Below are 27,893 nucleotides of genomic sequence, written 5' to 3'. Positions count from 1 at the left end.
TTAAAAACTATTAGTGGACTATCCAAAAGTAAAATGACTCATGCGTCAGTGTTGTCTTGTACTTTTTGCATCGTTTGCAAATTCATAACTGACCTCTATTTTAGAAGTGTAATTCTTTGGAAGGCTTATCAGCCACTGTGACATTGGCTTTATTGTTTTATAGTTCACAAGACTTCTTAGACACAATGAGCTGATTGGTCGAGAAGTCAGGGTCATAATAGACGTAAAAATGTTCATCCAGCCAATCAGCCAGAGTTTATCATTTTGGAAATCATTGTTGCAAATCGCCCCATGTTTCAATGAATACCAAGCCATCTCATGACTTTATATGATGGGACATGACAAAATATGAGTCAAATGTATTATTCTCAGCTTCAGGTGTAACCGTCTGTAAAAGGTTGCTTGTTAAAACCCAACCCGTGTTTGACTATTGCGACATTGTGACGCACCTAAAGAAATTGTAAAAATTAGTAAATGATGGCGAAATGAGCCAAAGGTCAATTTGCGAGAGAAAGATGATTACATCTGGCATTCAGTTCTTACACGCTCGTACTCGGCCTAATAACTACATTTTCGACTATATCACGTGTAGTATTTGGAGGACAAGTTCGGAAACTGTTCGTGTAAAACTGGATTTGTTGTCGCTACAAATGTCTACCCCATAATAGCAATAACGGCACTCGATTCGTCATTTTACTTACCGTCTACGATTTACTCATCCCAGGGTGACAAATGTGTAACAAATCACCATATATCAAACAAAATAGCCATCCATCCATTTTCTACACCGCTTATCCTCACGAGGGTAGCGGGCATGTGTGTGAACGTGAGCGTGAATGGTTGTTTGTTTATATGTGTGTTTATATGTGTGTTAGAAAATGTGTCTTACATGACGTAACAAGCATCATGTTTCTATTGATTTTTTTATAAATATTTTTGACAATTATTGCTTTTTGGTAATTATTGGATTTCAGTGGAATTTGACCTGTAGTAAGTAATGGCCTTACCTTGCCAACTACTACAGCAATCAGAACGAGAACAAGTGTTTTTATTGATTTTGAGTGAATATTTTTGCCTATAAATTGCACACAGTTTAACCAAAATGCAAGATATCAGCAAAATTTGACCTGTAGTTAGTAGTGGACTCACCTTGTCAACCACTACAGCAATCAGAATAAGAACAGGTGTTTTCTTTTTTTTTTTTTTAAGTGAGTTCACTAAAAGCCTCGGTCCTATAACTTGTAGACGGTCCCTGGCGAATATCAAGCGTTTCTCTCGGTCAATTTCGTACATTTAACAGAACAGGCGTCGCTCCTGTCTTTGTCTTCTGCTTTTATGATCAAGCACTCCGTCAATGCATATGGGAACTGTTGTATTTCTGCTGAATTAAGTGCCAGGGAATTTGTTGTGTGTAAATGACTGAGGCGATGTGTGACATCGGTTGAGTCACGTGGTGTTTATGGTTGCCACGCCTTTTCCCGTCGAACAACTTTGGCGTATAAATTCACCGTCTTGAAAGCAGCTTTTCTTACCGGGCCACTGACCTTTCGGGTGAGTTACAATACATTCTGACTATACTCTTTTTGTTATTTGTTTGGTTTGTTGTTTGCATTGACCAAATATTCAACTAGTTACACCGACGCCGGACCAAATACGGCACTAAATATGGCGCACACAAAATTGAACGTTTGTTGATGTTTTGCTAGCTGACAGCTGCTAATGCGACCTTGAACTAAATTGGCAGTTCCGAAGAAATATTGCCTACACCACGGAGTGATGTTCACTAGATGGAAGTAAACGTAGTTTTGATTACGTTTTCCCTTATCGTTCACGAGCCGTTTTAATCGGCCGGAAGTCAACGGTTAGAAGCTTCTAGCTAGCTATGAAACGCCAGGAAAATGAGGAAATCCTATGTTAATCGCTACCCAAGTCTGTCTTTAAGGTTAGCTAGTCTCTGCTTGCTAATATGTGTGTGTATATGTAATATTGTCTTTATCGGACACGTCAACTTTAAATGGGCTGGTTGGTGTGTCTGTTTGAATTCACGCCTGAAGTGGACAAAGGTATTATTAATACGTCTTACACATTTCATTATTCAGTTAGATCATCTCGTTTTAAGTTTCTGAAGTAACCAAAACCAAAACACAACGTTTACAGATTTTTAGTTATAAAAGTTTTCAATTTCACCTGGGGTGCGTGGGAATTACCTTTTCATGTTCCATCATTAATTGTGACGTTTATTGTCGGGGTTGAACAATTTCAAAAAAATAAAAAATAAAATTGATATTCCTCCCACTCCCCACATCAGTATTGCGATTTGCAATTTAGTATGGAATTTTTTGCCAAGATCTTCTTCCCATGTATTTTTTTTTTTAACAAACACAAGCAATATATTAATCTGTTCCAATAAACAATCAGATGAATTATACATAAATGTTTGGGTTTTATAGGTTAGGCTTATAATAAAGGCAAATGAACCATGTTAATATGAAAGACATTTATCTACTTCAGTTAGTTATTAACTTGCTGTGAACACTTGAATAATGCGATACTGAAAACAAATCTGTGCCTTTATCACTTAAACTTTTCATGTTCCATGAAACAATATGTAAATGTGGACTGCACTTAACTTATCTAGACACTATATAAATAAAGTAAATAAATAAAATATGCATACAAAAAATAAGGCCTACCGACTGACAGACATGCAGTTTTTGTTTTCGACAAATTGTGTCCTTTGATATTGGAAAATTGCATTCTACTACATTGTGATGTCGATTTTAAATTTGGTTAATTGTTCAGCCGTAGTTTGGTGTGGAGGAAATTTAGAAGGCTGACCCCGACACCATCAAATGCTTTTGGGGCCTCGTAAGGAGTGACTTTCAGATTTTTCCCTGTCAGGCGTCGCCACAGCAAGTCACCCGCATGAGTTGTTTTGGCACAGTTTTTATGCCCGATACCCTTCCCGACGCAACCCACCCATTTTAATCCCAACATTAGTAACATGGATAAATGTACAACAATTTCCAACATGCACACACAGAGCGTGTAGCTGAAGGATTGGGGCAATTCATTAAAGGGTCCCATACCACATTTTTGTTTTTATTTTGAATAATCTTTGTCCTTCTATGGGTTTGCAAGATCATTTGTGTTGGAAATGCCCTTTTTCAAGCTAGTCTAGTTGGTCCAAAATGCCTGGCAGATGAGCTGGCTGGATTTCTCATTAATATTTGGGGGGGGTCCAGCAGAGAAAGTTTGGGAGCCACTGTCATACAGTATTTTATTTATTTTACCAGATATGTGTCGTTACCTGGCCTGATCCAGTCATGGATGTCTCCTCCTTGTTTCTTTTACCATTCTATCTTGGCCTTGCCAAGATCGCTCAAGGTGAGTGACTGAGCGTTAGAAGACTGATAATGTGAGCATTGTTCTCATGTTTTCTTTTTGTAATTACAGCTCAAGACTGTTCCAGACCCACTTTAGGTAACAACATGAACTTGAAGGGCCATGACATACTTCTAGACACATTTAAAGATGGGAGTAAAGCTCATCTTGAGTGTGCTGTGGGTTACGTGTGGGCTGGGGGGACTTTATCCATCACTTGTACAGCTGGTGTCTGGAGTCCTGTGACACTGCTATGCGAGAGTGAGCCTTTTTATTTTATTTTATTTTTTGTGATTTAGTTTTTTTCTGATCCTGTACTATTAACCAGCATCTACATCTTTTTTTTTTTCAGGGACGAACTGTGGCTCTGCAGAAGAAGTGGCGAATGGATATCTTGATTATTCACAGGGGACTCTGTTTGGTGATACAATATATATAAGTTGCAAAATTGGGTAAGAAATATGCCAAGTCATTGCTAACTTGGTGGCTTATGTTGAGTTTTTGTCAGTTTGATTCCATTAAGGCATTATAATAGGTAGTTGAGTAATTCATCCTGTGATGGAAATTAAATGCATTTTGAGAAAGTTTAGTCATAATTTTCCAGAGTGATTTCCCACATAAACAACGCAGCAGCAGACCAGCAGCTACTGTCTGCCGAGGGATCTGCCATGTATTAGTCAGCTTTATTCTCTTAATTCTATGACTTTCTTCTTTTTTTTTTTTTTTTTTTTTCTCCTTCTTCCTCCCCCTCCCCCCCAAGTGTTGCCCCTTCTCATTTGTTTGATTATGCAAGGAGGCACTTATCATAAATAACTGGTGAAAGGAAGGAAGTCTTTACCATACCACTCCCCAACCCCCATGTTTGCTTGTTCTCACTGTACTTGCGTGGGTTTCCTCCGGGTACTCCGGCTTCCTCCCACATTCCAAAAATATACGTTTGGTTAATGAAAGACTATAAATCGAGGTGTGGGTGTTGAATGGTCTGTCTACTGTATATGTGCCATGTGATGGAAGACCAGTCCAGGGTGTACTGTGCTCAGTCTGCTGGAATAGGCTCCAGCTCACCGTGACCCTAATGAAGACAAGCACTTTTGTTAATAGGTGGACATCTAACTTAATTCAAATTCATGTTTTCTTACTTTCTTAGTTTCATATTGGTTGGTGACGCTGAACGCATTTGTTTGGCGAGTGGGAAGTGGAAAGGCCACCCACCGTCATGTGAAGGTAGTTGACTTCAGTTGCTTGACCAATTATGATCGTGCCAATGAGATTTAATAGTTGACCGACTTGACACTTTTCACTTGCAGTGGTGACCTGTGGCCCTCCTCAGGAGTTGGCTAAAGGCTCTTTCAGCCCCATAAAGGAGAGCTATAAATATGAAGATGTTGTACAGTACACATGTATCAAAGACCATGTCCTCAATGGATCCAAAGCAGTATCATGCTCCGCTGATCATCAATTCAAACCTGATGCTCCTGTTTGTATCGGTGAGTCTTTCCTTACCGCTCACCCACCCCTTTCACCATATAATCAATAATCTGATTATTTCTTCTTTCTGCAGAGGTTAACTGTCAAGATCTCAACATTCAAAACGCTGAGTTGCTTTCAGGTGCTCGACCCCCATATGGGCATATGGCATCGGTGACATTTCAGTGCATGCCTGGATACAAGATGATTGGATCTCCCACCCTGATGTGTGACATCAACAGTCACTGGTCACCAAAACCACCAACTTGTCAGCGTAAGTCATTTCGTGGCTCTATGGCATGGAAGGAATATCGCATTGAAGTGGAGGTTTTTACTCTGTTATAGATGTTATATATACACATTTCTGTTAGCCCACCAGCATGTTTTTGGTAAATCCAGCTCAGTGTTTATGGTTGGATAGTTGCGCTGCAGCACTATATGGGCCTTTATTGACACAAGAACCATGTTAAAAGATAATTCATTCATTCATCTTCCATACCGCTTATCCTCACTAGGGTCGCGGGTGGGCTGTAGCCTATCCCTGCTGACTCTGGGCGAGAGGTGGGGTACACCTTGAACTGGTCGCCAGCCAATTGCAGGGTACATAGAAAGGCGGGGTACACCTTGAACTGGTCGCCAGCCAATCGGAGGGCACATAGGAACAAACAACCATTCACACCTAAGGATAATTTAGTCTTCAATTAACCTACCATGCATGTTTTTGGAATGTGGGAGGAAACCGGAGAAAATCCACACAGGCACGGGGAGAACATGCAAACTCCACACAGGGGAGGCTGGATTTGAACCTGGGTCCTCAGAACTGTGAGGCAGACATAGTAACCACTTGGTCACCGTGCCACCCAAGATAATTTCAAACTAAAAATAGATATTGGATGCTTCTCTCATGAACTAAGTATCAGTTAAAATTTTTACCAAATGATGGGAAAAAACAAAAGATGGCTGAGACACAGCCATCAAGCTCAATCCTCGCATCTCCAAAACCATTACTTTTCAGGAAACCAAAAAACACCCTCATATTTGTTGAGCCATTAACATTGAATCGTTGAAAAGAGCAACCCATTTTCATAATTTTAAATTGGTCAGTAGTTTGTAAAAATTACAGACCTCTGTGGGGACTCAGCAATAGTATAATTTCATGATTTTATTTTATATATAGATATAGATATATATAATTATTATTATTATTTTTTTAATGCTGAAATACTTTACTGTGAGCTCAGCGTATGACCAGAAATTTGGCAATAACAATAGGTTTTGTGGTTATTTTCGCGTTCACCCCTCACTCATTTTAGAGACCCTTAAGTGAATTCAGAGATTCGTTTCTAAATACATGTTTGAAGATAATTGCTGAAAACGTGCAAAGACTGAGAACTACAGTATGTAGTGCAAAGACTGAGAACTACATTATGTAGTGCTCAGTTGTAGAGCGGGTGTTAAACTGTTTCCTGCCATTTCAGTGTTCCTGACCTTTTCGGGCATGGCTAAAATGGCACCCAGTGATGCACTTGGGCATTGGTCATGACCCCCCCACCTTCGCCCCTATATAAGAACTCTTCGTTAGGATCAGTGCTTATCCGGTGCAATTGCAAGTTACTTAACTGTTGTTATGAGGTCCAAGCTTGTTAGCTCGTGAGCTGGCGCCTCTTATCGTGGTGTGAAAAGCTTGTGATGGCTAGGTGTCATAGAGTCCAGCCTAGCGGATATATTTTCGGGGCTCAAACGTATGATTGTGTAAGCCTAACCCTAAGAAAGATGCTCGAGTAGTAGTGGTAGCATCGTTTTTTTTTTTTTATTCAATGGATGCACCCACAGCATTTGAGAGCAGAGACAATGGCTTAATTTTTTTTCATGATTTTGAAGTGTGATATACTTTTTTTTTTCTTCTTCTTTCTCTCCCCGTTAACAAGCACTCTGTGGTGTCAAATTAAAGACTTTATTATTTTTACTTTACAGGGACTTTAACTGCTTTTGGTATTGGAGTCTGTAACGTATCGACTGGATTTTGACAATTGTCACTATTTTTAATTCAGTAAGACTTTAAAAAAGGGCCGTAAAACAGTCTCTCTTTGCTTCTACAGGAATAGAAACCCCTACAACCACTACTACGACCACAAAACCCAATGACAAAGAGACACCAAAAGGTATGTCTAAATATGGTACAAAAATTTAAAATCGACCTTTCTGTTGGCTATCTTCCTTGTAGTATCTCCAATTCGTTAAATTCATTGACCTCGGTTTGGACGTCATATTTGCGTCAATATGCTGTAAAATCTTGTTTCAACCTGTTGTGTAACATGCATTTTTGTATCTATTTCAGCCTCTCCTGGACCAGATAATAGTAAGTAGTAATGTCTTCTGAATGAAAACCTTTAAGTGGAGTAGAATAAGTTTCTGGTAAACTGCTGTTTTACATGCATCTCACACTGAGCTTTTTTTTTTTTTTTTTTTTTTTTCAGAAAATAGTGGGAACCATTTGGGGATGTCTGTGGGTATTGCTGTTGCAGGTGAGTGTCAAGTCAGTGTAACAACAAACATCACTAGCTTCTGTTATTTAAGACCTGTGAGGGCACACTATTTTCCCACTTATGTCATTAAGGGGCATATTCGCCCGTGTGAATTACTTTGCAGAGGCTCTGCACTTCTCTGGCTGCGCAGATTCTCCCATGCACTTACTGTATGTCATTTAGGCACCCTCGTGCCAGCTACGCAGTCTGGGTGGAGCAGCCCTGTAATGTGGGTGTTGTCTGTCAAATCTGGACTGTCTGTTGACCTTGCTTTCTCCCCACATGGGAGGCTGTAGTAAGTACAGCGCCCTGTGAAGGTGAAACATATGGCATGTGAAGTTTGGAGGCAGTTACAATCTACGCCATATGTGAAAAAGACTCCAAAAGCTATTAAATGTATTCAAACTGCCACTGTCATGGTGTTTTACTTTTATTAATTTTTAAATTTTTTTATTTATTTATTTATTTTAAACCACCAACATTCATTCCCCAAACCGCTTATCCTCACTAGGGTCGCAGGGGTACTGGAGCCTATCCCAGGTGACTCTGGGTGAGAGGCGGGGTACACCCTGAACTGGTCGCTAGCCAATCGCAGAGCACATATAAACAAACAACCAATCGCACTCACGTTTACACCTATGGGAAATTTAATTTTCAGTTAGCCTACCATGCATGTTCTTGGGATGTGGGAGGAAACCGGAGTGCCCGGAGGAAACCCACGTAGGCACAGGGAGAACATGCGCAAACTCCACACAGGCGGGGCCGGATTTGAACCCAGGTCCTCAGAACTGTGAGGCAAATGTGCGAACCATTCTTTTACTGTTCCACTACACCAACATTCAGTTAAAGGTTATTAGATGAGTGAATTTGTGACAACAGGACACAAAATATGGGACGGCAGTATGTCAAAGGATTGTCAATTGGCATTTCTACAGATGTTAATTAAATGAGCCTGATCGTTGGTGATGTCTTTATTTTTTAATTGAATTTTTTTTTAAATATTTTTTTTTTAAATTTTGTTTTATTTTACATATAAAATGTGAGCACTGCTGCATATGAAAAGTGCTTAATTTGCAGCAGTGCCCGCAACCTAGTCAGCCAGCCACCAAGCGGTGACCTCATGAGTAAGGCGTCATTAAGCGCCGGGACTGCGCTCCGGTGCCAACTTTAAAATAAAAGCCTAAAATGGCATTGTCGAATGTAGTACTATATATGAAGCTTTTATTTTGAAGTTGGACCTCTCAGCACATTGGCAGAGAGTTGGCATATCACAGTACGACACTTATTTTCAATTGTTCCAGCGGCTGCTTTTTGGCATCAACTTTTCGGCTGGCCTAAGCCACAATGGAAAAAAACCCCTGGAGTAGAGAGAGACATCACAACTGCAGTTTGTGACCGTGCACTACTGACCAATTGTCAAGTACAACAGAAACGTGCCCTTCCTTGACAATTCACTATATTGTCGACAGGGATTTTCAAATGGAGTCTGTGCTTACAGCCTGTTATTGCCTTGTATGAATAAAATGTATTTTTGTCCTGTTAAGTTGCAATTCATTGCACTTTTTTTCAGTTAGCGCTTGCTAAAGTAGATATTTTGGGGTACATTTGTTTTTTTTAATTATATCATTCTAATTTAAGAAAATTTATTTGGAGAGCGTGTGTGTGTGCGTGCGTCCTTGCCAACATCTAAACAATGTACAGTTGACAAATTTTTTTCCCTGACTCTTCTTCAGCTTTTGCAAGAGTTAACAGTGCATTACTATAAGGTACTTTGCACTGGAAATGTTTTTGGCTACCGGAAACTTAATGGTTATTCCAACAAAATATCCTTCAAAAAGTTAGATTTTGTGTCCCTGAGAACCATTCATTCCCTAAAATGGAAAGTGTTAGCTTGATATAGTACGTTATACAGTTGCAAGTACTGCATGTGAGCCTTTTTGGAATCACCAGGATTTCTGTGTAAATTTGGTCATAAAATGTGATCTGATCTTCATCGAAGTTAAAACAATAGACACAGTCTGCTTAAACTCATACCACACGAACAATTGTTTTTATTGGACACATCATTTAAACATTCAGTGCAGGGTAGAAAAGTATGTGACCCCGTAAGCTAATTACTTCTCCTTGAGCTAGTCGGATGCCTGAATGTTCCACAGTGCTGGCAAACTATTGTGTGGATAGAGTAAAACAAAGTTGACTTTTTTTTTTTTTTTTTAGAAGGAACACTAAACACTGTCTGTGAAGAAGAAAAAGACAGCACACCATCATCCAAATCTCATCTCAGCTGTTATGTCGGACAGGGCATCAGCGTTTGGGGCTGCTTTGATTGCTCATAGCCTGGATGCATTGGGTCTCATTCACTAACTGGCCAGATTTGTGCTTTCATCCTGCGTACACACGTTTGATGCACAAATCTGTGATTTATCAATGTTCGTACAGACTGGACAGTGTTTCCATTCCTCACTTAAACTGCCGTTGACAAAGTCTGTTAGTTCCAGACTTGGCTGCTGTTGTTTTACTGGCGCTGTGGCGCAATGCTGGCAGAGAATAGGACTGATGTATTTCCTGGTACAAAATTTTTTTTTATCCAATTCCAAAAGATGTGCCTACGTGGCACCCATGTTGAATGTGGGGCATTAACGTGTTGCCCATGTCATGATGGATGTATCTATTGCACATAGACTTGCAGCGAAGAGAGTGCGCGGTATGGTGGTATTGTTAACTCTAAAGAATACAAACAAGTCTCTGGTGTCTAGAACATGCTGGTTTTGGTACAGTAACCGTTTTTGTTGTCAAGACATTCGCCTTTGGCAACAGATTTGGAACTTGGGACACTAATTCCTCACGGCTCTTTAAAGCGACCGCCTATGATGAATACTGTACGTCAACAATGTCACCATCACCAAGCACACCGGCAATTAGTTTGCATAAAATGTAAAACATTTTATTTACAATAACTTGTTACTGTACCTGGGCATCTGCAATTGGCTGGCGACCAGTTCAGTGTGTACCCTGCCTCTCGCCCAAAGATAGCTGTGGTGGGCTCCAGCATGCGTGTGACCCTAATGAGGATAAGTGATACAGAAAATGGATGGATGGATGTACTGAGCATTTTGGGCCACAAAAAAAATGTTACACAACAATTTTGTACTGTATAGTAATATGGGTGTGTATGGCCTATATCGGACGACTCAACCACAAGTAAATCCGCTGAATGACTTCAAAAGAAAATATGCTTTTGGAGTGGCCTAGTCAGATGACTTCTTCTTTTCCTTTCGGCTTGTCCCGTTAGGGGTCGCCACAGCGCGTCATCCTTTTCCATGAGAGCCTATCTCCTGCATCCTCCTCTCGAACACCAACTGCCATCATGTCTTCCCTCACGACATCCATCAACCTTCTCTTTGGTCTTCCTCTAGCTCTCTTGCCTGGCAGCTCCATCCTCATCATCCTTCTACCAATATACTCACTCTCTCTCCTCTGGACGTGTCCAAACCATCGAAGTCTGCTCTCTCTAACTTTGTCTCCAAAACATCGAACCTTGGCTGTCCCTCTGATGAGCTCATTTCTAATTTTATCCAACCTGGTCACTCCGAGAGCGAACCTCAACATCTTCATTTCCGCCACCTCCAGCTCTGCTTCCTGTTTTCTCTTCAGTGCCACTGTCTCTAATCCATACATCATGGCTGGCCTCACCACTGTTTTATAAACTTTGCCCTTCATCCTAGCAGAGACTCTTCTGTCACATAACACACCTGACACCTTCCTCCACCCGTTCCAACCTGCTTGGACCCGTTTCTTTACTTCCTGACCACACTCACCATTGCTCTGGATGGTTGACCCCAAGTATTTAAAGTCCTCTACCTTTGCCATCTCTTCTCCCTGTAGCCTCATTCTTCCCCCACCGCCCCTCTCATTCATGCACATATATTCTGTTTTACTTCGGCTAATCTTCATTCCTCTTCTTTCCAGTGCATGCCTCCATCTTTCTAACTGTTCCTCCAGCTGCTCCCTGCTTTCACTGCAGATCACAATGTCATCTGCAAACATCATGGTCCACGGGGATTCCAGTCTAACCTCATCTGTCAGCCTATCCATCACCACTGCAAAAAGGAAGGGGCTCAGGGCTGATCCCTGATGCAGTCCCACGTCCACCTTAAATTCTTCTGTCACACCGACAGCACACCTCACCGCTGTTCTGCTGCCCTCGTACATGTCCTGTATTATTCTAACATACTTCTCTGCCACTCCAGACTTCCGCATGCAGTACCACAGTTCCTCTCTGGGTACTCTGTCATAGGCTTTCTCTAGATCTACAAAGACACAATGTAGCTCCTTCTGACCTTCTCTGTACTTTTCCATCAACATCCTCAAGGCAAATAATGCATCTGTGGTACTCTTTCTAGGCATGAAACCATACTGTTGCTCGCAAATACTCACTTCTGTCCTGAGTCTAGCCTCCACTACTCTTTCCCATAACTTCATTGTGTGGCTCATCAACTTTATTCCTCTATAGTTGCCACAGCTCTGCACATCACCTTTGTTCTTAAAAATGGGCACCAGTACACTTTTCCTCCATTCCTCAGGCATCTTCTCACGCACTAGAATTCTATTGAACAAGCTGGTCAAAAACTCCACAGCCACCTCTCCTAGATGCTTCCATACCTCCAGAGGAATGTCATCAGGACCAACTGCCTTTCCATTTTTCATTCTCTTTAATGCCTTTCTAACTTCCCCCTTATTAATCATTGCCACTTCCTGGTCCACCACACTTGCCTCTTCTACTCTCCCTTCTCTATCATTTTCCTCATTCATCAACTCCTCGAAGTATTCTTTCCATCTACCTAGCACACTGCTGGCACCAGTCAACATATTTCCATCTCTATCCTTAATCACCCTAACCTGCTGCACATCCTTCCCATCTCTATCCCTCTGTCTGGCCAGCCTGTATAGATCCTTTTCTCCTTCTTTAGTGTCCAACCTGCCATACATGTCATCATATGACTCTTGTTTTGCCTTTGCCACCTCTACCTTTGCCCTGTGTCGCATCTCAATGTAGGCCTAGTCAGATGACTAAACTACAGAAAATGTTTGTTTAGGGTTATTGCAGCCAAAAGGCCCTCTTACTTACTTACTAAATGAAAAGTTCACATACTTTTCCATTCTGCACTGTGATGTTTAAGTTGTTCTGTAAAAACCGTTTGTGTGGTAGTATTTTTAAACTAATTTTTTATGACTATTTATGCGGAAATCCAGGTACAGTTATTCTCAGGGGTTCACATACTTTGATTTTTCTTGCAATTGTATATTTGTGTACAGTATATATGTAACCCTGGGAGAAATATTCACATTTGTAATTCCCGTTTGACATACCGTATACTGTCCATACTATATTCCTTTTCATTCATATTCATATAATGTGTGTATTATTTACAATTCAAACTATGTATATATTTTATTCGTTGGCTTGATCTTTTAGTCAAACCTGTTTGTTTTCTTACTGCTCATCAGTCATCATTGGACTAGCACTCATCTTTTTCGCTGGATGCTATTACTTTGGAGGCCTTGCATTCATCAACAAAAAGAACAAAAATGGGTAAACTGTTCTTTTGTACAAATATGCTGACACTAACTCTTTCAGTGTCTCTGTTCTTTTAACAGAAGGCTTTTCATTTCAGTGCTTTTTATTTTTTTTATATCGCTGCTATGTGAGGTGATGTAGGTTTAAACTTTGCATGTTGGTGTTGTGTGCCTCTCTTTATGGTCATAAATGGCACTAGGAACTGGGGCAATTCGACCCACTCAGATTCATAATGACCCCAATCTGATCCATCCGTCAATGTTCCTAGACTAATTTATGTTGCCGTGTGCATTGAGAGCCTGCGTTTGTTCGATATAGGACTAATTGTGCGTTTGTAAGACTGGGAAGTGCTGGTCGCACTCTGCTTTGGGGTCAAATTGTTTGAGCTGCAAGTTCCACCTTTCAGTGTAAATGGAACAAACCATGTTGAGTAGCTAGTCTACGGTAATAAACTGAATTGGCTCTTACCTGAAGTAGGCAGAATGTAAATTAAGCCTTTTTAGGCTGTAGGTGAATGTTAAGTAAAATAAGAGATTGGAAAACACCATCCTGGTCAATTCCTGATGACAGTCACAAAATACAAAATCACTATGCACTTATGATAGTGTTGTAATTCAAAGACAATGCCATTTTATTTAAGCCTGAAATTTGCGTTTGCGCTTGCTGAGCTTCGTTTGCGATCCGAATCTCAGGCATGTGGTCGATACTTAGAAGATAATGTGATCATGAGCAGTTTTGGATTACATTATCACGCCTGTCCTGATTTAAAGGGCTTAACATATGTTGGCATTTCCCAATGTTGAGGCAAAATATTGCTGTCCTCAATGAAATTTTGAAAGTTGTCAGTCATAACTTTCAAATATTTACATGATCCCTAACTATGAATCATTAAGGAAGCTGGTAAAAGGTGTTTTGTCTCAGGGTTTCTGTTAGCTTTTTCGAGCACCTCAACATATTTCACTCACTGCTAACTGGTGATAGTCGGGATGACACCTTTCTGTGTTTGCAGTCTATCTTTTGGCTTTGTGTTTCTTTGGGAGTCCTTTTCCCCCCAAAAAAATTCCAACTTCTTTTCTGCCTGCTCATAAATTTTACATCTGTGTTGACTGGTCATTACTGGATTGCAGCTATCGGAAAGGCCACTCCAACGATGAGGCTGTCAAAGATGGGGAGGGAGTGGTGCTCTCGGTAAGATGCTAGGTGCAGAGAGCTTAATTCCAAAAGAATGTGCTGCTCATCCCCAAACTGCAGTTGCATTTATTGTCCATGATGCATCATCATCATTCTTTGAGATGTTTTTCCACATATTGGTTTGCTTTAAAATGTACTAGTTTTCCCCTCTTTTAAGAGGGCTGTGAACTGTTTTTCACATGTTCTAATTTATGTGAATTTTTTTTTCCCCCCCCCCCCCACAGTGAGCGCAGGAGTCCTGCTGGCACAACATTGCTATAGATGCGAAGAGAACTGGTTCTGATGTCCGTGTCGAATGGACGTCACATTAGTGTGTCTCGTAACGGATCAACAAGACGTTTCAGTTGACACTATGCTTGAGTTCTGGTATTTGTCAGCGCTATGGTTGCATTATTTTTTTTAAAATCCTTTACAGATTTTCTTGACTTCACTTGCAAATCAGTAATTTACTGTGTGCTTACAATTTTCCACTTATACTCTGAAATGCAGCTGGTACATCATTGGTATACCTAAATGGGAAATTATAAACTTTCCACAATAAGTACAATTTGATTTGAAGAGGTCTGAAGTAATGAGCGCTTCCTTCAGGCCTGTCAGATTTCCCCCAATAGTCCCAATGGGATCTCTGAGGAAGATGTGTATTCTTTATACCTTCATGCACTTCAAGTGTTTTAGCTTGTGGCAAATATGTTTTTATTTTTTACTGCCAAAGACTTGCATTGTTATGAACGCATTTGTTTTGAGCAGTCAAAAGAGGCTTTGCTGTGGACCTGCAGTCTTACTATTGAAGGAAAAGCAGTTTTACAAGAAGCAAAAGACTCATTTAATGAATGTATTCTGAATCGTCGCCATTTGACAGTTCGCTGTTAACTTAGTTTGACACGCCCCCTATTTATTTGCTTAAAAATCTTGCTTTTATAGCCTTAATAAACTAAATCATGAAATAAAACATCTTAAATCTCATCTCGTTTCTGGTGTTCTGATTTTAATCTGGCTGCAGTGACTGTTGTGCGGTTTTTATAACTACAGCTTTTGTGTGCTCCACACACTCATGGAGAGATACTTTGTTGCAGATGAATCATTAAAATATTCAGTTGAATGAAACAGCAAGCACTGTTTTGATTACTGTTGACACAAAATTCGTAATCTGTTATGCATCGCACACAATCCCAAACAAGCCTTTACTCCAGTATTCACTGAAAAAGCACAAATGCCATGAGGGAAGACATCAAATGAAGTTTATAAGTATGCTGTAGGTTCGAAGTAAATATAGGCGGTAATTTGGTGTTCGGAATAAACCTATTGCGTAACGATCAAACTATCTGAAACTGCATACCTACCAAAACCTTTGGTGATTTCCGGGGTTCTTGCAAACGATGTACAGTCCGAATATGAAGCCGTTGTCCTGGTTTAGTTACAACAGCGCCACCTTGTGGGGGTAATGTTACCTGCTCAGTTAATGAGGTCAGTTTAATGGTGCAATGTCTGTTTAGTTTTAACCAGACTCCATATGTCACTTGTAATTCTGCTATTTACACATTATTTCAAGTTTTTAATAGTAGTAACAGACCTTTTTTAAATGAACATGAACGCATCCACAGTTTTCACTGAAGATGATTGTTTTGCATGTCATCTACTGCAGAGATGGAAGGAGTCTTAACTTGGGCTGAATCACTTTCACCAGTTGTTGATTTTTCCAATGGTTCAAGGTGAGATGAGATCTGTCCTTCACTGTAACCGATTTCAAATGGTGCTAGAAAAAAAAAACACTCTGGGCGCCAGAAGAAATCGGTCAACCTTGGAGAAAGGACAAAGGGCTCAGGCTGCCAAAACATCACTGGCCACTTGTAGCTGACTGAGTGGAACTTCTACTGCCAGTTGACTCACCTCCCGCCCCAAGAACACTGATTTCAAATGGTGCTAGATAGATGACGATACTCTAAGCCACCATCTGAAGCCAGCTTCCAAGGGGGGCATTTCTGACAGGAAACAACATCCAGCGATGGGGTAAAACAGCCTTGACTATTGAGTCTTGAAGAGAGATGATAAAACAATTATGAAAATTGGCAAACTGGCACCTTTCGATGACAAGGCAAGCATTTTTCTTCTTCAGAAGACAGCCAGGCCTTCCTCAAAAGGTAGGATAAGAGGGGACAAAATGAATTAAACACATAAAACATACAGTATACTGTAGTTTTTCAATAACAATACTGTGTTACATATTTTCATTAAGGGCTTCTCGGGAGCATTTAGGTTCTTGGTACAAATCTAAATTTAAGCCTTTATGTGTGGAGTCTAATGGTGCCTGTGTGGGTTTCCTTCCCACATTCCTAAACATGCATGTTAGGTTAAGGTTAAAAGACTCAATTCCTCATCGGCGTAAACGTGTGCTTTCATATGCCGTGACTGACTGCCAACCAGTCCAGGGTGTACCCGACCGACCTTAACACTCATTCACTCCCATTGACAGCACTTCTCAATTCTTATATTCTTGCACAGTTTCCCCACTTTAAGATCATCAAACAAATGTAACCCAAGTAACCATAAAATTGTGTTTTTAAATGGTGTTGTTGCTGCAGAGGGTGGCCCACCTCTCATTAGGCTTAGCGGTCCATTACTTTTTCACACAGGGCCAGGTAACTTTGAATAGGTTTTTTTTTTCCACCCTTAATAAATAAAATCACCATTTAAAACAGCATTTTGTGTTCAACTGTATTATCTTTGTCTGATATTTACATTTGTTTGAAGATCTTAAACATTAAAGAGGGGAAACTATGCAAACATTTAAGAATTTGAGAAGGGGGGGCAATATTTTTTGACAGCACTGTAGGTCAAATATGCATTTTAACTGAGAGGGCTGGCAGTGAATGAGTGTTTAATAAACTTAACCAAACATACAAGATTGTATATCAACATGCTGAATGATCATACGAACAACCCTCTCCCCATGCTTGCACCAGGAAGTGCAACTTAGAAGCTTCTTGTTAACTACGACAACCCCTTTGACCCTAGGATCAGTTATTACTACGATCCAACTCAGGATTTATAAAGTACATCTATCTATGGCTTTGTGATTCACACAACTGGCTTTCCCTTTTACCATCGCCCTAGGGAATCGGACGAGGGTGCAGTCATACCTAATTCCATTATTTACAGTATTCAAGTATTTTGCATAGATTAGGAGGCCCCTCTTGTGAAGCTAAATAACCACAATATTAGAAACAGCTCTCAATATGATGCACTGCAATTCTAGACCATTTCAAACTACAATTAAATACATGTTACATTAGACTATATTGTGCAGATACAGTATACTTAATATCGTGGCTTTTGAGTGTATGGAATACAAAGCATTGCGAAAAGGGAGAGGCCCATTATTCACCAGGGGATGTGGTTCAAGAGAGATGGCATCAGAATGCCTCCCACTAATGTAACACACCCACATCTTACGTTCTGATACTCGATCCAAAGTGAAAAAGCACAAACATCAGGCAAGAACATAAGACGCCACCGTCCAGCTCCACATCTGGCCTCATCGGACACGAATGGCGCCTCGCCGTCTCCGCTACTCCGCAGATTGTCAGATATCAACGACGGAAGCTTTCCAGTTTCTGTGATCACAAGGAAGTAGAAATCAATGGCTGGCAACAGGAGCCATGACGCAGAGAAAGCACAGAGAGAGAAGGCGGGGCCGGCCCAGGTAGCGTCAGTGCATTGAGTTGCTGCCAAGTGCAAATCAACTCACCTCTTTCTAAAACAACTACAGACAACCCCTCCAGAAAACACAAGCCCACAAGCAGTCTGCCTATTTTGTGTGTGTGTGTAGAGGGACGACTCCCACAAATACCTCTGGTTTTAAAACTGATCAAACCCAAACGGAGGAAGTGAAGCGACTCACTCCAAAACATCAGCTATTTATTTTCACAATAAGATGAAGTAGTTATTAAGCAACAGATGGAGCAGGCCAAGCCTCTTTCTTTTTGGATTCGAGTTGTGTGCCAGGTTATGTACATTATGTGTCTGTTTACACAATGGCCACACAGATTAAAATGTACGTAAGGTGTCCGGCTCCTTCGCCTGGCTGACTGTGCATGACTACCATGTTCCCTTCTCCCCGCTTGATGTTTTTGTGCCACTGGACCTGTTGTGTAATGCTTATAAAACATTTAAAGAGACAGCAGGCCTTCGTAGCGCGGCCAATCGGGACGGAACCATGACCAAGGCAGAAACCTATAAACGTGTATACACATCAATCCTTTTTACTAGTAAGTCAAAAATTCTGAGTAATTAGAACGTAATCCAAACATTAATTACGAGATGGACCAAGTAAGGTCAGAATTGCCACGGTTCCGGTGCTGACAAAGCACCCGCTGACTCATGCCATGTTGCTCTGGACCGGGTCACCTATGTCATGGATTTTTTTTTAATTGTATTTATTTTATTTTTTTTAATGCCTCCCCCGAATGTAGCTCAGGTCATTACATAAATGCATATCGTTGGCATAAGAATTCATAAATTGAGTATGTAAAAATGAGGATTGAGGAGCGGATGAACATGTGGCCCCCTTAAGGCTTTATGACTATTCAGTGAGAAAGGAAGTACGCAGTGTATCTGTAATTCGCACATAAAAGTACTACTATACAGTACTGAGCAAAAGAATTAGGCCACTACTTGCTCTATTTTTATAATTACTGTACCCCCATTTCATATCAGTCATTTAGTTTATAGTATAATTATAAAGATTACCAAAAAATTACAATGTCCACAAAACCTTGTCGCGGGATGGTGCTAGAGACAAGTATTTAAATATTGGTGAGGATCTTTATAGGGGTTATGTGCAAGCACAACCAGCTTCCACATTTAGCAAAACAGATCAAAGCACTTCCTTCTGGTTCAGGTGACTGGTGGAGCCCTATGGCAGGAAACCGGAAAAAGCACCTGTAAGAATATTAAATGTCTACACTGTCTTGTTTTATACAGCATGTCTTCAAGAGCTACTAAAGATGACCATGTCCGATGTTTAGGCTTCTTTCGTGTTTACATATATCATATCACACAAAACCCAATTCCAATAAAGTTTAAATGTTGTGTAAAACAAATAAAAACAATGATTTGCAAATACTTCTCAACCTATATATTCAATTGAATACACTACAAAGCCAATATATTTAATATTCAAACTGATAAACCTTATTGTTTTTTGCAAATATGCACTCATTTTGAATTTGATGCCTGTAACACATTCCAAAAAAGCTGGGACAGGGTCATGTTTACCACTGAGTTACATCACCTTTTCTTTTAACAACATTCAATAAACGTTTGGGAACTGAGGACACTAATTGTTGAAGCTTTGTAGGTGGAATTCTTCCCTATTCTTGCTAGATGTCGTACTTTGTGCTTCATAATGCAAGTGTTCTGTAAATTGACTGACTGTTGTACTAGAGCGGCTCCAACTACCGGAGACAAATTCCTTGTGTGTTTTGGACATACTTGGTAAATAAAGATGATTCTGATTCTGATAATGCACCACACATTTTCAATGGGAGACAAATCTGGAACCTGCTGGCAGGCCAGTCTAGTACTCGCACTCTTTTACTACAAAGCCACACTGTTGTACACACTTGCAGAATGTGGTTTGGCATTTTCTTACGGAAATAAGCAGGGACGTCCCTGAAAAAGACGTTCCTTGGATGGCAGCATATGTTGCTCCAAAACCTGTATCTACCTTTCAGCATTAATGGTGCCTTCACTGATTCAAGTTAGCCGTTCCATGGGCACTAACACAGTCCCATACCATCACAGATGCTGGCTTTTGAACTTTGCGTCCTTAACAGTCCGGATAGTTCTTTTCCTCTTCGGCACGGAGGACACAACATCCATGATTTCCAAAAACAATTTGAAATGTGGACTCATCAGACCACAGCACACTTTTCCACTTTGCATTACTCCATCTCAGATGAGCTCGGGCCCAGAGAAGCCGGCCAACGTTTCTGGGTGTTGTTGATATATGGCTTTTGCTTTGCATGGTAGAGTTTTAACTTGCATTTGTAGATGTACCGACTGTGTTAAGTGACAATGGTTCGATAAAGTATGCCTGAGCCCACGTGGCAAAATCCTACGATGCTGGTTTTTAATGCAGTGCCGCCTGAGGGATCGAAGATCACGGGCATTCAATGTCAGTTTTCGGCCTTGCCGCTTACATGCAGAGGTTTCTCTAAATTCTCTGAATCTTTTGATAGTATTATGGATCGTAGATGTTGAAATTACTAAATTTTTTACAATTATATGTTGAGAAACGTTGTTCTTAAACTGTTGGACTATTTGCTCACGCAGTTGTTCACAAAGTGGTAAACCTCGCCCCATCCTTTCTTGTGAACAACTGAGCCTTTCAGGGATGCTCCTTTTATACCCTATCATGACACTCACCAGTTTCCAATTAACCTGCTCACCTGTGGAATGTTCCTAACAGGCGTTTTTGAGCATTCCTCAACTTTCCCTTTTGTTGCCCGTCCCAGCTTTTTCCCAGCATCAAATTCCAAATGAGTGAATATTTGCAATAGGAAAAAGAAACTAAATAACAAATAAATGTATCAGTGTGAACAGTCTGAACATTGTCCTGTCTTTGTCCTGTGTGTTAAAAAGGATTTTTTAACACTGCATCCCAACTTCATTGGAATTGGGATTTAGTATATGTAAAAATAAATGATGTACAATTAACTATCTAACTTTTGTCCCAAAACACCGGCCATACAGAAAATAACATTTTAACAAAATTGGGTTCAAATCGTCATGCATCAGCCTGTCGTTATGCTTGTCATTGCAGCATACACAAATGCGCTAACCTGTTTTACATGTTGGATGATGTGACATTCCAAATAAAGCGGATTAAGGGTGCAGATATAGTAATACGGAAGCAGCCACCTCCCAGAATCACATTGGCACCCCTGTTTGTTCTTCATTCTCGATTAATCAGGAAGCAGCCTTAGAGCTAAGAATCAGATGGACAAACAAACCAAAATTCAAAACTATATGAATTGTTTTCACTCTTATTAATAGCTCAGCCTAGGTGGAGTCTATGTTATAAATAGTGGCCTTCTACTTAGACTGTATATGATCATGATGACATTGCTAAAACAGTGACTCTAATGGTGGCCTGAGGCTTTTGCACAGTACTGTATTTCTGCTTATTTGTTTCATTCAGGATTATTTCAAATCATTTCTTCATGGCAGAAAAACGTTCTCCTCCACAGCATGCACCTGCAAAGACTTGATGGACTTGCTGGGTAGACCTCATGCAAGTCAGGAATTAAATAAATGTCTACAAGGCTAGAGGTACAGTTACAGCGAGTGTAACAATATCAGCAACACAACATACAGTACTGAGCAAACATATGAGAGAGATCTTATTTTATCAGTGCAATACTGACTATCTCAAATGGTGGGCTACTTTTGGAAGCGCCATTATGATTCTGTGGGGTTTGACACGTTCATTGACGCCTGACTCAAAAAAGGCAGTATCCACACCATTATCCACAGCCACACCAAAATTAACTGTCATGGGTGCTTCCTTGTCCCATTAATCAGACTAGAGGGTTGAGTCGAAAAACAGGTTTTAATGTTTTATGTAGTCTTCTGCACTGTATGTGTCCTACTATTTACACTTCAACCAAGTCAAAATGACCACAGTGTAAATAAAACATTCTTACAACAACAAAGCTAAGTAGTGGCCGAAGACTGTTTCCCGGTATATGATGTGATGGTATTGTGTACATAGAAAAATGTTTCCATTAAGTTAGATGGACATTTTGTCGTTTGACTGATCAGAAACCAAAACATGAACAGCATCTTTCAAATATATATAATAAAGGAGCAGGTTAGCCCAAAGAAACATGAGAATGATACCGCAAGGAGGCATCACTCCAACTTCTAAACCTTTCTTTGGAAGAAGTGATTTTGGACCAATAAGCGGCTGAACTCTGGTTGCCAACCAATTACACCGTGCCATGCACCTTGGAAAGCCAGCAGAGCGACTCCTACCCAATAAGAGCACCGTTTGGGACCACGGTACGTCATGCAGCAACTTGAAGTGCAGGGCAAGTGAACAGGAGTGAAGCAAAAGCAGAGTCACCAGGCGAGCAGTGTCAACAACACCCCTCTCTTTCTCCCTTTATCTACTGTGCTTTCTCTCTCTCTCTCTCTCTCTCGCTCATCCTGAGCTGTGACATTCTCTCTCTTTCGCTCATCCTGAGCTGTGACATTTAGCCCCTCCCACTGCTTCTTCACTCCTGAGAGAGAGGGAGGAAGTGAGAGAGATCCAAATGAGGTGACGAGAAGTCCAGCCCCAAAAGGACTGCGTCACCACCGCTGCCTCTTTTAACTATACGCCGTAGTGAATGTGTCTTGGGAAGGATTTGACCGAATCCCAGGCGGCCTGCAGGGTGAAAAGACATCACATGACCACAGACGCCAATCTGTTATCTAATTGCAGAGCTGCACCAGCCGTCGTCCATGCTTGACTCCCGCTCCCTTTCCACTCCAGCACCACCAACTTTCCCCCCTCGTGAGAAACGCCCACGCGACGAAGACGTAACAAATATGGCTTCACGAGAGGCCCTAAGAGATCATACATGACTGTATTCACCCTCAAGATGATTATGGCAGAAACCGATGCACCCACACCCTGATAATTCTTGACCAAACATCCCCACTCGTGCTTCGCCACACTAAAGAAGCTTCCAGAACAGTGTGCCGTTAACCCTCGGGTTGGCCTGCTTTCTGCTGGAACCACACCTCACCATCCTATCAAAACAATAGTGGTACATCTTCAACATCCATGTTGAAACTCCTTTGGCTGGCGAGCTGGAGCTACACAGCACGTACAAACACAAACACACATGCAGGCACATTTAGTAGCTAGTGACAGTAAGAACACATCACAACTACCAAGGAGGAAGACGACGAGGAAGCCTCGGCTGTCCGAAACCACAATGTCCACTTCAGGTGGAAAACTCCATGACTGTGGGCTCCAGTTATCACGGCTTTTTGTTTTGTCCGGACATGAAAAAGTGACGTAAGCAACTAATAAAAAAAAAAAAAAAAAAAAAAAAAATGAACTCTCTCTCCTGTGTCTGACTCGCTTACACTCCCTCCCTCACCGCATCTCGCTCGCTTTATTTTCATCTGTCCGCAACAACCTGCCTGCTATTAGCCTGCCACTTTCAGCACAAATACACACAAAGTGATCAGACCCCACGCAGATGCGTGCGCGCGTGCACGCACGGCCTCACGCACGCTCTCGCTGTTCCTCTTCCTGAGTGTGACGCAGCATTTAATTCTCAGTGTTTCTGTATCACTGTTAGCCTCCCCATCACACTGAGACACAATCGCTCGCTGAGCAAGAGCGCAGGGCCTTTAAAGGGACCAAAACACCATATTTCCCTGCTCCCCTCTCGATGACTTCGCTCTTCTTATTTTCCCCCCTTCATCGGCTCTTAGGATTGCCTCTCTCTTCCTCTCTTTGCAAGAGACACAATCGGACTCTTCACTCTGAAGTAAGGCCGAGCCTCTTCCATCACCTGACAGCACTCTGCTTTTAAAGGGACATCGCCCGTTTGGAGAAGAACGGTAAATGTGGCTCTTTAAATGTGGGATGCTGCTACTCGAACTCACAAGTGGGAATGCGAATAGTATGTTCTCATGCGATGCTTTTATAGTTATTAAAAGCCTGAACCATTAAATAATTGACAGAAAATTCAATTTTTTTTGGTCCTTCTGAACATTACAGTACAAAACAAAAATAATTAAAATCAATTTCCATATATGACTTTCTATTTGTATCATATATACTATAGATACATTTCAATTTGCAACAATTTTTAAACACAGTGCTTGGAGCACATGTTTCATAATATGCACTGGCTTTTCAAGAAATATCACATATGATACGTTTGGCTTTATAGGTTTAATTAATGACAAAGCGTCTGATGCATTTTATCCTTTGTGTTGATGTAAAATACATGATTTTCAAGCATACTAACATTGGTGGAGTCTGTCATGGAGCACGTGCGGTCAAATGTGCTCACAACTGCGGGAAGAAAGTAGGACAATAACACAGCTAAATGCTAAGTATCAATCGAGAATTAACAGCAGAAATATTTGTGTGTGTCTTAGTGTGTGTGTGTGTGTGCGTGCGTGTGAGAGAGAGGTTTCAAGAATCTTACCTCTGGTGGGCAATCTCACCTTGGCTTCCTGCAGCAGGTGTTTCAAAAGCTTTGTACTTTTTTTCAACATGAAACCAGTGCATCTCCTTGGAATGCCTTCAGCAAGCATGCTGCAGTTCCCCCTGGTAGCGCCTGTGACGTCCTGCTCCCCACGGCAACCGAGAGATACGGGTGCCCACGCTGACAAGAAACCGCCGTAGGTCAAACCCTACGTGACATAACACAGTATGAACAATCATCCGTTAGAAATCAGCATTATGGGGACCTGATTATAGCGTGAGGATGTCAAATCATAAGAAAAAAAAATATTTCCCCTTAGCAGTAAAAACAAACACCAACCAACAAATTCCAGTGTGCTGTTCCTCCTCCATTCAGTGGAGGTTGCATTAGTCTTAGCCACGTCATCTACGTATCAGCTGTGCCAATGCCACTTCCCAAAGCTTAATTACGATCTTGGAAAGGTGCCCAGTCCACTTCATTGATACGCACGAAGACACAAAGAGGATTCAGTGAATTTAAACAAACAAATATGGCTGCTTACCTGATCCTGGGTTAAATTTAAACCAGCTCTCATCTGGTGTTATCCGCTCATGTTCAAAATATGCACACTGTGAATGAAAACAAGTGTCAGAGACCCCCTCCACACACACCTTCTCACCACCCACACCCTCTTTCGCAGATTCCAGAGGAAAACCCGTTATTATTCCAAGACATGACAAACAGTGTGGGGTAGATTTCAACATTTCCTCACTCTGGCTTCAAAGTCCCGGAAAGGCCAAAATGACATTTATACAGAAACAATTGCGGGTTCTGATGTACTTCAAAATTCTGGTATTTCCACTTTCATATTAACAACTACTGCTATCTGCTCACCTTCTCGAAAGTGGAGAGCAGCTCAGAAGTAGCTTGTCTTGCTCTTCTTATTCGACATATTAGCATCCATCCTTACATTATCTTTAATAATGGCTTCCTTTATTTTTATTTTGACTATGTCGAGTCGTCACGTTTCAGATATGACGTCACATACATTTTTGCAACTGATGTGCAGTGTTAAATGCCGGTTACTCAAGCAGATGAGGGCTCAGTGGAAGATCTGAAGCAAAGAGCGCCACTTGGTGTTCATTAAGCGTAACGCACCAAGAAGGCTTTGTTTACATCAGGAATAAAAAGTGCGTATGACAGAAACCTCTGGATGGATGGATATGATCCAGGGCCTGTGCGCAGCAGCATTTTGGGTTTATCAACTACCAAAACCGCATCTATACGGCGAAATTAATATAAAATAAAAACTTTGGGGATAATTCATTAATGTGTGTTAAAAAAATAAAGAAATAAAATATAAATCGAGTTATGCATTCGCTCCCACTCTATCAAATGGGACAGCAAGTAACTTCATATTGTCATATGTTCATATGGCTTTGTTAGAGGAAATGACAATAGGACAAGTGAGATGAAATTTAAATTTAAGGTCATCATTTGGTAACTTTTAAATGGATTTTTTTGTTTTTTATGAAACGCATATTATCCGAAGTGAAATTTAGAGATAAATAAAGTCAAGCATCATCAGTTGAATCCTACGCAGTGCAGCGATTTACCAAGCTCTCACACGTGAAGTAAATAGAAGTGCGCAACATCCTCTCCCAGCGAGCATCCATACAGCGGCACCTCGAGTCGTCATCTCAACCTGGAACACGAAAAGTGCTCGGGCACATTTGAAAGCGGGCAGCCGAGCCTTGTTTTCCGGGTAAGGTAAGGAAAACACGCTGCATGGCAACTGCGCACTTCGTATGAGGCCGTGCGTAATTTGGGTTGTTGCCTTCATAACATAGAAGGGCCATTCGAAGTCAATCATAAAAGTCAACGTGAAATTACGTCACGTTGACGGCAAAAGCACATTTTCACAATTGCCTCCGTGCGCGCCAAACAAGTTCCCATTTCGGAATGTGGGTTGTAATTATGCCGCTGAATGTAAACAAGTTCCTCATTGAAAAGGAGGCCACTTACCTTTCGCAACTGCGTCTCAAGTTACGACAGCGCTTCTAGAACCTGCCATCCAGCTCCCGGTAACCGTTGAGTCTGCTGTGGCTTGACGAACAACTCCACGAAACGACATTTTCACGGCAACACCAACAGGCCACGCCCATGGGAACACACCTCCGCTTTCTGATTGGACGTTGCGCCCAAATGCGTCGCAGGCGTCACGTGCTTTTGACGTAACTGTTTACAATCAGGAAAAGAGGAAAAAGGAGGAGCGAGCTGGAATTCACAAAGAAGAAGAAGAAGAAGAAGAAGAAGAAGAACTCACTTGAACTTCCGCTTTCGCTATGGCTTCGTTTCCGGATCAAAGAGAAGACAGTGGTACATAATATTCGCTAAACTTAATTTACACAAAGCAGAAGGGAAGACGATTAATTGTAATGACGTTCTTCCACTTAATCACATTTTGGATACGTTTCTTTTCCCCACTGACGTCATTCTCCGTTATACCTGTTTTGTTCTATCTATCTATCTATGTATCTATCTATCTATCTATCTCTCTCTCTCTCTCTCTCTCTCTCTCTCTCTCTCTCTCTCTCTATCTATCTAGTTACCTCCTTAATTTACGTGCTATTTAGTGTGTAGGCTACTTTTGACTTATTTTTTATGCCCTGTTACTAAAGCTATGAGGTGTGCTTTAATTTTCACGTGACTGCGTTCAATTTATTTGAATTCTTTACATACGTAAAATGAGTTTTCAGTTCGACCCTTCTTGAACAGCAGGGGGCGTCCTAACCTCACATTCAAGGGTCACGCTCCTTCCACGAGCGTTGCCCGTGTACATATTATATGACTCGTGTTTGTAGTAATCCACCCAGCCAATTTCTGTACCGCTTCTCCTCATTAGGGTCGTGGGTGAGCAGGAGTCAGTCCCAGTTGACTTTGGGCCAGAGTTGGGTTACACGCTGGACTGGTCACCAGCAAACCAGGGCACATAGACACAAAGTACCATTCATGATGATGTGAGAGAAAGCTGGAGTACGGGGGGGATGATTTAAACCCTGAATCTCAGAACTGTGCTACCCTGTTTGTTGTAATACTGAATGAGATGCAGGGGATAGTGGTGTCATAAGGCCTGAAGCACGATGCATTCATTCAAATCTGGTGATTGGTGGTTCACAAAGAGTACATACCACTCAGGAACCACTCTGCTTACTCTCGTTGGTTCCGAATGTTGTTGTAATTTTTCACTGCATATTTGCAGCGTGAGCATCCGATTGTGTGTTCTGCAGAAACCAAATTTTGTAAATAATCATTGGTGTGAGCCCAGCCAAAGGAGTCCAGGGTGTGCTGTGTTTTGGACAGCTAGGAAAAGATGAGAAAAGACACAATGCCTTCCAGATTGTTTCCCCCTGCAGATGTTTGGAAATGCACAATGGCAGCATGCAGCAATGTGCAGGAAACAGATGTAATATCAACCAGAGGTTCTGTTGTTTTTCAATATTTGCGTGTCCATGGATACAAAGTACTATCGTTGAAAGATTTTGGACT

General features: G+C 41.2%; 1 protein-coding gene across 4 annotated transcripts; it reads left to right on the top strand.

Annotated features, from left to right (window-relative positions):
• Positions 1-1,353: 1,353 nt before the first annotated feature.
• On the top strand, positions 1,354-15,108 carry LOC133487328 (membrane cofactor protein-like). 4 transcript variants are annotated; one of them, XM_061793700.1, is made up of 13 exons: positions 1,354-1,551; positions 3,297-3,387; positions 3,457-3,645; positions 3,737-3,836; positions 4,532-4,608; positions 4,692-4,871; positions 4,946-5,125; positions 6,951-7,013; positions 7,190-7,210; positions 7,329-7,376; positions 12,885-12,969; positions 14,082-14,142; positions 14,370-15,108. In XM_061793700.1, exons 2-13 carry the CDS (start codon positions 3,327-3,329, stop codon positions 14,370-14,372), a joined length of 1,068 nt encoding a protein of 355 aa, XP_061649684.1. In that variant the 5' UTR covers positions 1,354-1,551; positions 3,297-3,326; the 3' UTR covers positions 14,373-15,108. The 4 variants fall into 4 exon arrangements, with proteins under 4 accessions (XP_061649684.1, XP_061649692.1, XP_061649712.1 ...); XM_061793708.1 differs by lacking the exon at positions 14,082-14,142 and having other exon boundaries at positions 1,356-1,551; XM_061793728.1 differs by lacking the exons at positions 12,885-12,969; positions 14,082-14,142; positions 14,370-15,108 and adding an exon at positions 7,501-8,919 and having other exon boundaries at positions 1,357-1,551.
• Positions 15,109-27,893: the final 12,785 nt, after the last annotated feature.

The sequence above is a fragment of the Phyllopteryx taeniolatus genome, chromosome 1 (assembly GCF_024500385.1).
Source record: "Phyllopteryx taeniolatus isolate TA_2022b chromosome 1, UOR_Ptae_1.2, whole genome shotgun sequence".
NCBI lineage: Eukaryota > Metazoa > Chordata > Actinopteri > Syngnathiformes > Syngnathidae > Phyllopteryx > Phyllopteryx taeniolatus.
This window is presented reverse-complemented; position numbering and strand designations above follow the sequence as displayed.